The following is a 13,285-nucleotide window of genomic DNA, read 5'->3' as shown; positions in this document are numbered from 1 at the left end:
ATTTTAATAAAGAGCTTGAAAGATCTCCTTAGACTCTTTCAAAATCCAATACTATGAATGAGGTAAAAAAATATCGCATGTCTCTATTCAGGTACTGCATAGATATCTGAAGAGGCAGTGACAAATCTGACCATTTGCTCAACCAATATGGAGCGAGGAGATAAGTGTAAGGAAATAGGCAATTGTGTAACAAGGAGTCAGAACTTGTTAAAATTGTAAGAAAACAGGTTGTGCCCTTTGCGATTAGGCCTACATTTATGAGTTGTATGGCTTTGAACGACCTTTGAACAATCACTTATAACCCTTTTGTGCTTAATGCTCTTGGCAAGTAAAATATATTGTTTTGTGGATTAAATGATTATACCTGAAATACTTACTAATTCTTGTGAAACAGTAATGGCTCAGTAACTGCTAGCTATTATGACTGTTTATGTTAAAATGATTACAGGGGTAGAACAGACTCACATGCTAGCAGCTGCCTTTGTTATAGACAGAGTGAAAGAAAGGCTAGAATCTGGCAATGTGATGTGCAGGCAGAAAAGGAAGATGACTTATTCTCACCAGGTCATCAGGATAGGATGGACAGTGATGTGTTCTCCCAGTGGGCAGCTGAAGGGGAAGAGAGAACCACAAAGAGATCTAAAGACTGGAGAATGTGCTTGGTCTACAGGGCCAGGCAACCTAGGACATATGATGGCTTTGCCACCACTAGTGCCATAAACTCAGGAAAGTAAATTGACGTGTGTTGGCCTCTGTTTTTGTCTTCTGTGAAATGGGAATAATATCATTTCTACTGACAAGGATGACGGGGAGGTAAAAGCAATAGCACATGTAAAAAGAGATTAACAGAAAAAAGTTAGGGTACTGAAGATTGAATCCAGCAGTGCTCTATCACTGAGCTACACCTCCAGCCCTTTTTATTTTTTACCTGAGACAGGATCTTACTTAAGTTGACCAGATTGGCCTTGAACTTTTGATTCTCTTGCCTTGGCCTCCTGAATAGTTGGGATTATAGGCATGTGCCACTGCTCTTGGCTTAAAAAGATAGTCTATTATGTTAGAAGAGAAAAAAAGTCCAGCCTTGAAACTTTCTCACTCATTTCTGTAAAAAAAAATTCTAAAATATGGAATGCCACTAACTTGAACAGCCAATTATTGAGCACATGCTACTGTGGTGTAAGAGCTGGGTATGAATGCACAAAAGCTAAAGCCTATACTTTATGCTCTCAAGGCATGCATGTGATCAGCACACATGCTAAACATGCTAAGTGTGAACAAGTTTTAGGAGATTTCAGAGAATAAAGTGCTTAAGTCGTCTTGCGTGAAGAGGAATGGGGAATGAGCTTAAAAGGCTTCTCCTGGGTTGTGACTCAAATATCTATAAGTAGAAGCAATGCTATACACAGATTATTTTAGATGTGGATAAAACAATGTGGAGAGCGGAGAGTTTGAAAAACTGCATAGTGCGTTCCCACTTTGATGAATTCCTGCTCAGGGTTGAAAAAAGTTACCATGTATATCAACAAAACCATCTGAAGTCACATTTCATCTTTTTCCATACATATATTGTAGCACTACTTCAGTTGGATTGTGAAAAAGGATTGAACATCCCCTAGGAGAGAAAGGGAATAGTTGAGTTCCCAGCCACACAAATACTGTTCACTGAGAGCCAGGGTGAGAGTACTTGGAATTTGTAGCTGATCTAGGTGGTCCAAAGTGTGGATGAAGGGTGAAGGGCAAGATCAGCCTAGGTTACACAGGGCTGTGAATACAACAAGTTCAGACTTTATCTTGAAGAACTCACAGAATTGAGTTCCACATGTTCTGAACAGCACCATTTTTAGAGTTCTATGGTTTTAGACATTTATGAAAACAGACTTGTTGTATAAATCTAATTCACAGCATTAAAATGTTTCCTGAGAAAAATCTGATGTATTACAATAAAAATGTCAAAATTTTAAAAATCCACTTAATTTACTATTTGGATATATACAAATATCTGGTTACATATAATATGAGCATTCATGTTGTATTTTTCTCCTTAGGGTTTTAAATGTACATATGGTTCTTAAATCCCACTCAATAATGAATAACTAATAATTTAACATTACCACAAACTTCTAAATAGCATGCACTGGCCCCAGTGCTGTATGTTTATCATTAGATATCATTACATTTGAGTTTCATGAAAATCTTACTGCTATAAATATTGTTACCCCATTTTCTAAGTGAAGACACAGAGGCTAACAGATGAAATAATTTCCCCAAAGGCACAAAACCAATGTGTTAAACAAGCTAGCCTTTTCCTGTGCAGCCTGTCTTCAGAGCATACACTTTCAACGTTAAGACTGTTGTCTGAGCTTGTGTTAACACTAGACTAGCCCTGTAACTCTTTTTATTATTGTTAGAATTTCTGTAATTTAATGGCTCTTATTTATCCTAGTGCATTTATTACTCTACAGAACTACGGGAGAAACGTGAAGACCCAATTTTCTGGATACTGCCAGATTTCTTCTGAATCGTCCTCCATTCTCACTGAAGCTGTTTGATGGAAAGTTTGGATTTGCCAAGTTGGTTGCTGGCTTTTTAGAGAGAAAAGAATCGGGTATGTGAAAGAGAAATCAAAACAAGAAACAAAGTATATTTGGGTGCTTTTCATGTAACAAGATCATGGTAGCTATGCCCTTTGTTACTTGGCGATCGTGGGTTTTTGCTTAGTTTCTTACTGCTTAGAAATGGTTTCTAAACTAACATTTTGGGATACCACGTGGATAATTGTTATTTAGAAATGGTTTTAATTTTTCTAAACTAACATTGCTGAGACACCACATGAGTAATTGTTATTTACAGTAACATTAATTTGCTACTCCATCTGAAACATGCTCTCAAGTTTTAACATATTTGTTAGCCAAGTCAAGGATGCCTGATGGTTTGGATACTATGTTGACATGACCTCTAAGCAGAAGTCAACATTTCTTATCAGATACATGAAATTATCTATAGGTAAACACAGGTTATTTCATATTAGATTCATTTATGCTTTATCTTTCCCTTATTGTGTTTGAAGTTACTAACAAATTTCTTCCACCAATACACCTACTCTCCTGTTGTTTGTTTCAATACATAGCTTCTCAAGAGCCTCAGGCATGGCACTTCCAAATGTCAGGAGCTATTAGCACTTCACATTCATCTTTGTTTACTTATTTCTCCTGAGCAGGCTGCATATCTCAGAGGTGAGTCGAGGTGGCTTAACACCACACAGAGGTATGTGTCTGCATGTGTGTGTGATATATGTTATCAAAAGCAGGTATCATAGTTATCTTTTCTCTCCTCCTGGCTTGCAAACTTCTTTGGAACCCTCATAGTGCCTAGTGTAAAAAATGCACACCTTGCCTATGATCAGTAGAAGGCAGATTTCATCTTAAGCCTGCCTATTTTAGTCTTCTTATGTATCTACTTTATAGAAACAGAAGCACATTTTGAGAGGGAAGATGCTCTATTTCAAAATGTAATGCTGTTTTTCAGTAAAAACTTCCAAGTTAGGTTTCCCTAATTTTGTTCCTACTATTTTACCTATTTATTTAATACCATTTATTTAATAGGTTTTTAAATAATTGCCTGTGTGTGTGTGTGCGTGCACTTGCATACCTACACATGGATAGGTGGGGGAAAGACAATTTTGTATTTTTGCCATTAGTCATATAAGGATAGCATTTCTCCTACCAACTCAAAATTTCCTTTTTCTCTACCTTTAGCCAAACTACATCTTAAAACATTTCATGTGTTACACGTCTGATCTTTAAAATCAAGTTTGGCTTATACCAATCAGGGGTACCATATAACCAGTTACACTGGATCTCTGAAGCCTGGAAAAAAAAGTTTAGATAACAGTATACAGACTTGGTCAGACTCATGTCTGACTGAACCAACAGGCAGGAGAAACAAATTTGCTTTCCAGATGGAAAAGTATTTACCTGAAATAATAAAATGAATTTTTAAGTGTTTCACAACCATGCAGAAAAAAAGCTACATTCAAGTGGCCAGTCCTCAAAGGTCCTGTCCTGGGTGTGAGAGAGCAAGAACTAGATAATGAGGCATGATCACACCACAACACCACCTTCTTAAGTAGCAATACTCAAGTAAATCCGTAGCCTGTCACTTAGGCTGACTTGACTCCATCTATTGTTGTTATGAACAATAGACAAAAATAAAGCATGAAGAATGCTTTGGTTGAGTTTGAAAAATACTCTCTATAAAGGTAATGTAATGCTAATGCTACTGTTTATCAGGGAAAGCATTTGCTGGAAAAGGGACATCATATTGTTTGAAATTCACTAAGCCACTGTTTAACAAGAACCACTGTAGTATAAATTGACCAGCTGAAATTTTTTCACTTTTGATGTATTTATTGACCCCACCTTTTTTTTTTCCCACAAAAATAGCTCCATTTTGAGGGTCTGTTGTGTGATGTTATAGGATAATATGGGATGTGAAAGAGTCACACTATTAATTTATGATGGAGGTGGCTTATGGCAGATGCGCTCTTGTTCTTTTTTAAAAATAAACTTCCATACTCGAATTTTACTTATCTGTTCAAGAAGCCATATTTTTTCATATTTAAATTACTCAGATAATAAAGAACTATTAAGAAGTCATAGAAGCTATACATTTATATAGAAGTAAATAGTAATACATAGAACTGACTAAACATTTTGAATAGTGTGTTAGAATACTTGAGAGGAAACAGACAACTGGAAAAAATCAGTTCAATAATAAAATGTGCGAACATTTGCAAATAACAGAACCTGAGTGGTGATATAGAGGATATTAGCAAAATTATGTGAAAAATATAAATTATACATTTCAAGAGAAATATAAGATCATTATCTCTGAGTATTTAATGTAACGTTCCAATCTATAGTCTTGGAATATATTTTATTAAACAAATTAGTATATTTATTATATGTGAATTGGTATTAATAATGTGTAAATGGCTTTTGTCTTCAGGCAACATGATATTCTCCCTGAAAACATGAATATTTACAACAGTATTTTGTTCAGCAATTTCCCCCCTATAAACAGCAAAACTTTTCTATTAATCTAGCCCACAAGAGCACATGAAACAATTCATGTAAATATGTTTTAAGAATATTTCTCCACATAGGAAGTAAAACCTGACCCTGATTAAAAGGTTAGTACTTTACTCTTTTCTGTTATAAATATTTATGGCCATATGCATGCTGAATTTTTTGTTTATTCATTTTTACCCTAAAGAAAAAATAGCAATGGGTCATTATTGCTTACTATCTCAATATGCATCTGTATCAAATCCCTCCTATTGCAGTACAGGCATCTGACCAAAAGAGATCTGTATTATTCATGAAAGTATTTATTACCCCCAGTATCAACAAGTTGAAAAGAGAACATCCGATAAAGAACAATTTAACTTGGTTTCTTCCAAAATCTTCTGACTGCAAGTAAACAAAGGCTCCTACAGTACTTACCTGCAGTGCACAACCATCGGACCTGCATCAGGAGGGTTACAGGTTTTGACTCTCCGTAAGAAAGCTAGAAAAGGTGTGGGGTGCTCCGGAACACCGTGATCAGGCCAGGCGGTGAACTGGAATTGTCTCACTTCTCTCTTCTCGCTGGAACCATTCTGTGACATAGGAACACTGGCTGAAATTCTGTGTTCCTCACCTCGGGTGGTAATGATGAATAACACAGACACAATAACACTAGAATGTTAAAAGTGCTATCTTAATTCCACCCTCCCACCCTGTTATCCTTTGGGAAGCCACGTTTCTTTGGAGATACAAACCCCAAGCTATTCATATATGACAACTATTTGCTCAGGAAGATTAAATTCTTAGGTGAGAAGCATTCCTTGGTTCAGGTTTAAACATCCGGAGCGTTTCTGTTATATTTTATAGAAACAACTAGCTCTTCTTCATCTATTCTTTATTTGCTGAAACTTTCCTGCAGAGCACGGGTTTCATATTTACTGATAAATTGCCAGACTGGGAGAAAAATTGTTGGGCGATAATGGAAGAATTACTTCATTCTTCACTGTTGCCAGTGGGACCAAGATTTAAGTAAAGGCTTAAGAGATTTGATTTCTCAAAAGAAGCTTTCTTTAAATAATGGAGAGGGGAAAGGGTGGCGGGTGGAGAAAAGACAAAGAACAAACCTTGTAAAGTGCAAATGTTCTAACACAATACGTGGCCAGCTCCACCGTATCGAGCAGTGTCACTTGGACCAGTCCGTGGGTTTCTGTGCCTCTGCTGGGCCAATATTGGTCACACTTCACCTACAAGAAACAAGTGATGCATTCAGGGTAGAGGCTCATCAATTTCTCCATTAGCTTTACTTTGAGTTGCTGTTGAAGGAAAACAGCTTTTCTGCATTTCATTTTATGTTGATCTTTTTCTGGCATGCATTCTTGTTATCCCAATATATGTAAATTACTGCTCTGATGCCAATATAAACCACATTTTTCAAACTGGTAAGAATATTAAGCAGTAACAGATTCAATTTTCCTGGAGAAAAATAAGTTGCAGATTGTTGCTGAGTAAAATAAGGAGAAAAGTATTTGAAACTTCAGAATACTTGGGAAAAAAAATCACAAATTTGTTCTAGGGCAGATGTTATGATTTGCATCAGGAAGATTATACTTAGGCATTTAAACTCTGTGGGAGGTAGTTAGTGTCCATCCATCAAGATTTAAAAGGCACAAGTTTTTCATCTTCAGCTATCACAATTTCTAAACAGGTTTGTTTTAAAGAAAAGTAGAAATAATTTGAAAATTTATCAAAGTATAATAAACAACATAAGCATGTATTTTAAAAAAAATACAAGATAAATGGTATTTGTATCCAAAACAAATTAAACCTGTAATGTCTAGGGGAAAAGATCTATCTATTCCTTAAAAATAGTCTCAGAGGGTCATATACGAGCAGTGCAAAGTTTAAATAATTTAAAATTCATTCATTTGAGATGAATAATCTACAATTTCTATGTGGAGTGGAACAAAAGAGTATTCAACCCAATTAGTTTAACACGCAACAAAGAATAATTCCAGGTCTGCAGTAAGCCTCAATTTTACTGAAAATGTCCGCTGGGCATTAAAAAGCATAATGAAAAATGACAAACACAGCACTATAGTTTCCAGTAAGGCCATAGATCAGAATATATTTACCCTTTCTATCTCAGATTAAAAGAAAAATGGAAGTGATTCTTAACTGGAACCAAATGAAATGCATTTCTCTAGGTAAAGAAAGCTGCTAGAACTCTTTTATATTAGGAAGCACATCCTTTATTTGAAAAGGGAGGAATTGAAAGCACAATCTTTGGTTTTAAACAAAGGCAATAAGGCATTATGACCACAGATAAGAGAATTTTTTGGTCTGGTGAATAGAATTATTAGATAATTATTTGTTTTAATGTTTAATATAAATATTAGCAGCATTCTGTGCGTAATATTGTAATCTATTTTATAGAGATAGTAACTGCTCTTTCTGTAGATACTGGACCTTCTAGAAAGGCAGAGGTTTTACCTTCTACACAATTTTCTTGACAAGAAAAAGGAGAAAAGCACTTTATTGTACATTTATACAGTAAGCCAGAAATCGAATTCACAAGATTTGATTCCTGTGCTTTTTTTCAACTGTGAGACCACATAAACATCACCTTTTTGATGAAAAATAAACAAAAGTGTGACAGTAAGATGAAGCATTTGTTTTAATATAATTAAAAATAATATCTTGTATGCTTCCCAGATGCACAGAGTATTTTTGTTCTTTTATTTCTCTCACATGCTCTGACTTAAAGAGAAAACGACCCCAAGAGAAGACAGTTCTTCAGGGAGTACACTGAGGTAGCATGCCCAGGGTTGAACTACTCTATATGTTCTTTGCCCATCATCTAAGTCCAGGAGGTCATGTTTGATATACTTAGCAAAGGCTACCTCTTGAATGGAACATTACTTAAGTAACAATGCTTCAGGTGGAAAAAAAAAATCATAAAAATTAGGTCAAAGGCTTTGTTTTAAACTATGAAACAGATGTCAAGTTGATGTCTCACTGCAGAGGACAAAAACAACTCTGTAGGCCTCATACTGCAATCTTCAAGAGGATGCCAGAGATCTGCTCAGTTAAAGAATTGAGAGAAATTCAAACTCATTATTTTTCAGCTGGACAGCAATCCTTTGAAATGAAAACCAACTGATCAAGTCCCATGAGGACAAATATCACTATGATGTACCCAGAAACATCACGTTAATGCAACAAAATGATCTATAAGGTCAATTCATTGAACTGAACCAAATTCAATATAATTACATTTCAAAGTTGGGAACTGGAGGACAGTTTTTATGTAACTTTTGGAAAAATCACTCTACTGTTGAAGACTATCTATAAATCTGTAAGATACAAGAAATCTGAAATTATACTATTCTTATACTTCTAGAAGTAGGTATTAAACTATAGGTATCATTGGCTTAGACTCTGACTCCTTTAGAAGAAATACCAAAAAGTATTACTATAAGAAGTAAATGCTATAAAAATTTCCAGCTAAAAGATAAAACAACTGCTTCTGTATTCAATTTAAATGAAGTAATCTTTTCCTTTACCTCCCCCTAAAAAAAAGTTTTAACATGTTTCAAAAACAAATGGGAACAATTTTATTTTAACCAATATATTTAAACATTACCATTTTCAAGGTTGGGGGTGTAACTTAGTGACAGAGTGCTTACCTCAATGTGCAAGGCCTTGAATTTAATCCCCAGAGTTGGTCAAAAAACCAACCCAAACCAAACAAAACAACAACAACAAAACACAAAAATAATACACCCAGAACATTGCATTTTCCTCAGGAAATATTTCTGAGGGAGCTTATGAAAAATAAATACTCTAACGTGTAGACACGCACACACCAGGTCCTGCAGTGACTAGATGCTTCCTCTCTCTGCGTCAGCCTGCACTGCATGCAACTCTTCTTCCTTGGCCTCATTCTCAAGTAACCTGCCCAGGTTTCTTCTGACTTGAGAGGGCTAAACTTAAGGGCTCACATTCACTGGCAAGTATTATTTTAGGTTTTCATTTCTAAGCACATGTTACACAAATAATTTCTAATTTCAATACTGGATGTGAATATGAGGTAGAGTGAGAGAAAAAAAAAGACACAGAACAATAGAAATGATTTTTTCTAATTAGCTAATGCAAATGAGCTAGCTCTATTTTCCTCTCTCGAAGTATTTTACTCTGACAACAGCACTTCCTTCTCCCACTTTGTTCTCCTGAGAGAAAAATCTCACAAGGCATTTCTAGAGAGAGTTACTGTTGGCGAGGCTTCATGCACAGAGCTGAGTGTGGGAGATGAAGAATTAAGGCTGTTCCCTGAGAGTGTAAGAACCTGAAGGCAGCAATTACTGAATACAAACATGGATTTTTGCCTTTTCTTCTTATTACTGAGAGATCAACTATATGTGGACTTTTCATTTTTGTATAATTATGGAGAGAACAAGTTGACTGTCACTGCTTATGCCCTAAAATTAATGCATTTAACATTTTCATGATAAGATATCAAAAGTAAGTTTGATGGAATGATGAAACAAATTTAAATGTTTTTCTGAAGAAAATCGTGTAACTGGCAATACCTGGTAGGTCCGCTCACTGCTTTGGGAGAAATGCCTCTATTCTAGGCCATCTTTACTCCCATATGGCTTATCTTAGAAGTGCTGGCACATTTCAGGTACTCAACAAAGGTAGCCAACTTTATAATCAATTATACTGTGGTCTAGGTTGGCTTATTTTTAAATTGCCTAAAACTTTCTGAAAACAAATTCCCCTCATTTTGATTTAATAAAGACTTATTGAGCATGACAAAGCAGCAGAATTCCAATGATAATGAGCCAATACCTCCAGAGAGTTCTAGCATCACTGATACAGAATGCATTTACCACATGGCACTTTGAAAGGACTGCCTAAGGCCTGGTTATTTAGCCAGAGGACTCAAGATAGGCAATAAATAATATGTTGGGCACTAGCTGCTAGTAAGAGTAATTGTAAGTCCCTATGTGGTAAGTTTGGGCAGAATGGTTGTTAGGATCCTTCTCTAAAGGGTGAATAACAAGTATGCTAACTTTAGAAAGCACAGATCAAAGTTATTTTGTGATACCAGTTTATCACGATTCATTTCATAAGGGGCACTGTAAAAGAAAATTTTAGATAAACATCAAGATCTGTCTTGGTGGAAAGCAAAATGTATGCTGAGTTAATTTCTACAAATTATAACTCTTCTGGAAGTTTTTTTTAAGATAAAATACTTGACTTTTTACAGGACATAGATTATCTCGATGTTTCTATTTTATAGCAAGTGTCATTCTCTACTACATTTAACTAATATTTGGCCGTATCTGTTCTCAAGTTGCAAAACAGACTGGGTTGGGTATTTCCCTATTTCATTTTATCTTCAGTGATCATTGTGTAGTGGAGGATCAAGGGGCAACTGAATGTTTGAAATGAGAGTGATATTAAATAAAGCCTTTGATGACCAGGCAGTCATAGCCTTTCATATATACAAAGTCATCAAGTTGAAAAATAATGTTCTCTAAATTATATGTCATAAAACTGCTTATCAGTTCATTAAACCATTATCCTAAAACTTTCCAAACCATTTAATATTTTTTAAAAGTTGTTCTTTTTTGTTTGATGTGTCTGCCAGAAGCTGACACAGGGAGCTACTCTGAACTTTTCCAGTGACTTCCACCATTACATTGATAGACATGCCGTCTTAGGGGTCCAGCATTTTGTTGTAATAAGAGGATAATCATGTGAAGTGCCCCTCTGCAGTGGCTGGTAGCATTTGGATATCGAGTCCTCCCACATGGGTCCTTAGAGTACCTACCTCATCCCTAATTACTCCGGAGGAGGAGTAGTTCAGTGACTCAGGTAGCCCTCCTGCCATCTCTGCTTCTGCCCTGTTCTGCCCAGTGGTTGTTTTTGACCCAGCTACACTCCAGTATCAGCATTACCAAGCAGTATCACTAGGTGACTTAGTGTTTCAATGCAAAGACAATTTCTGTAGACGAGTCAGTATAGATGCACTGCAAAACTAACCAATATGACTCTACTTAAGTGCATGCCAACTGAATATCAACTTTGCCTTAAATTTTGATAGAGGGCAGAGAAAAATCATACATGATGGAACACTAACCACTGGAAAGCATGGAGACTAATTCAGTTCTCAAAACCTTGGAAGTGACCTAATCCAGCCTGGGAGGACTACTGACATAAATGCAGAGAATGAGAAACACAAAGAGACTTCACACAAAGTCATCGGGAACAAAGGTGCAGGCCCTGCTCCAGTCCAGCTTTTTACTTCTTAGGCCATGATACCTCTAATTGGCTTTAATAAGAGTGCGTTGAGCCAAAATCTGTAGCCTGCCATTCTCTGTAGAGAAGGTGGGGAAGGAAAAGAAGGAAGAAAAACCAGGAAGCAAACAGACAAGAAGCTGGTGGGATTCTTTCCCTTTTATCTGACACTTGTCTGCTGACAAAAGAAAACCAAGAGTGTGGAACTTGCTAGATAAGAAGCCAAACATCCTTTAGATTGCCAACATGAGCATCATTCTTTCTGTTGCCAGTGTCCTATTTACATTAAGTATCCACCACTTTGAAAACAATCTCATACATCATGCAGACTCCAAAGGCAATGTTTGTGCTGCTGTTCCTAAAGTTGCTTAAGGAAAAAAGCAGTTTCTGTTGCCCTAGATAGGCAGGGCTTTAGGCTGCAGTTGGAGAAATTAAATGTTCAAGGCCTTCGGCGCTTCCAGTTCTATTTGGAAAAGGACACAGACCTGGCATTTGGAAAGCATTTGCTCTCCATTAAACTTACCGAACCTTGACAAACCAGAGAGGCCAAGAATTAGTCTGCCACTGGCCAAGGCTGGGCTTTCCAAAACCGATAACGACAATGGAAACAATAACCCTGCCATTTATAATCTTCAATGTGACTCTGTCAAACTTTAACCCAAAAGGACCTCACAATCTGAAGAGAATCTCAAATTTTGTTTTATAGAAAAAGAAAATGTTTAACCAGAATCTCTTCTTTTGCTACCTCTTTCCTGAAATTGCCCTCTTGCCTACAAAACAAAATGTGAATGTGTCTCACCTCACCCTGACTCTGTTGGGGAAGTGGACACAGGTGACATTCAGGAACTGGAAGAGTAAGTGGTTATGAGGTCAGAGGTGTACCACTGGCCTTAGGTCAAGTCTTGGTATTCTAATCCCCTGGAATGTCAACACAGTGAAGTAACACCAGTACAGTCTCTTTGACCTTGACAACCTCGAACCTCCATTCATTTGCACAAACAACAAAATTAAGCAGTAGAGGGACTTTCCCACTCTGGCCTACGAAACAACCAGAATCATGATGTGGAAAACATTTGATCTCCTCTAGTAATGGATGTCATCAACTGGTTTGTGCGATTATTCTCTATTTGGAAATGGAAAGGATTTAGATATTTTGAAAACCAAGTATAGAATTCCTAATTTCTATCATCCATTTCGAAAACTTCACCCACAATGCATGACAATTCTAATCATGTCCCATTTGTTGGGTGTCAAAATTTATCTCCCATCCCATACATTTATAGCATTAAGTTCAGCCACAATAATAGCTCTGTAAGTTAATCAAACCAGTTTGAAAGACATCACAAATAAGGACAGTCTCAGCAGTCAGTGGTGAATGCAGGCTGGCTGGAGAGGATAGTGAGAGACCAGCATCCTCTAACTCTGCTAAGCCATTCATCATCTAACACTCATCCTGCTGCTCTGGAACTTGGCAAGTAGGCTTCCACCTTCCCTCTGTCTTGTGTATCTAAAGACAGGAGGCAAAATAGAAGGGAAACTGCCAAAGCAGAGAGATGAAGGGCTAAAAAAGTGGACAATCCATTAATAGAAACCTCCTGGGGCAGGAATCACTGTGGCAAATTCTTCTTTGGAGACTCTAATTCTTCAGGGGGTGGGGTCTGTCAACCTTGTATGTACTCAGTCACCACAAATTACATCCTTGGAGTGGAAATCCCAGGTGTATATAGTTTACTCTCCTTCCAGTGCCTCATTTTTTCCAAACTTTTTCTTCCCTCTATGTGGTTGCCCAGACCAATTCATGTGCTTATTGGCATGTTATGAAACATGGAAACAATTAGAGACCACATTCTAGGGTACAAGAATGACTTGCTCCAGAATCAATGAACTACACAGAACTTGAGAGGATTTGGCAA

At 36.7% G+C, this 13,285-nt stretch overlaps 1 protein-coding gene across 47 annotated transcripts in view; it reads right to left on the bottom strand.

The window, feature by feature from the left end:
- Positions 1–13,285, bottom strand: part of Ptprd (protein tyrosine phosphatase receptor type D) — a 629,514-nt gene that overhangs the window by 39,316 nt on the left and 576,913 nt on the right. For all 47 annotated transcript variants that reach the window (XM_047523757.1, XM_047523758.1, XM_047523756.1 and 44 more), the window contains 2 exons: positions 6,191–6,310; positions 5,505–5,659 (listed from right to left, as the gene is read on the bottom strand). In XM_047523757.1, coding sequence (XP_047379713.1) covers positions 5,505–5,659; positions 6,191–6,310 — 275 coding nt within the window. The remainder of the gene's footprint in view (positions 1–5,504; positions 5,660–6,190; positions 6,311–13,285) is intronic.

This window comes from Sciurus carolinensis, chromosome 14 (genome assembly GCF_902686445.1).
Source record: "Sciurus carolinensis chromosome 14, mSciCar1.2, whole genome shotgun sequence".
NCBI classification, from domain to species: domain Eukaryota; kingdom Metazoa; phylum Chordata; class Mammalia; order Rodentia; family Sciuridae; genus Sciurus; species Sciurus carolinensis.
Note: the sequence above shows the minus strand (reverse complement) of the source record. Positions and strands in the feature narration are given on the sequence as shown.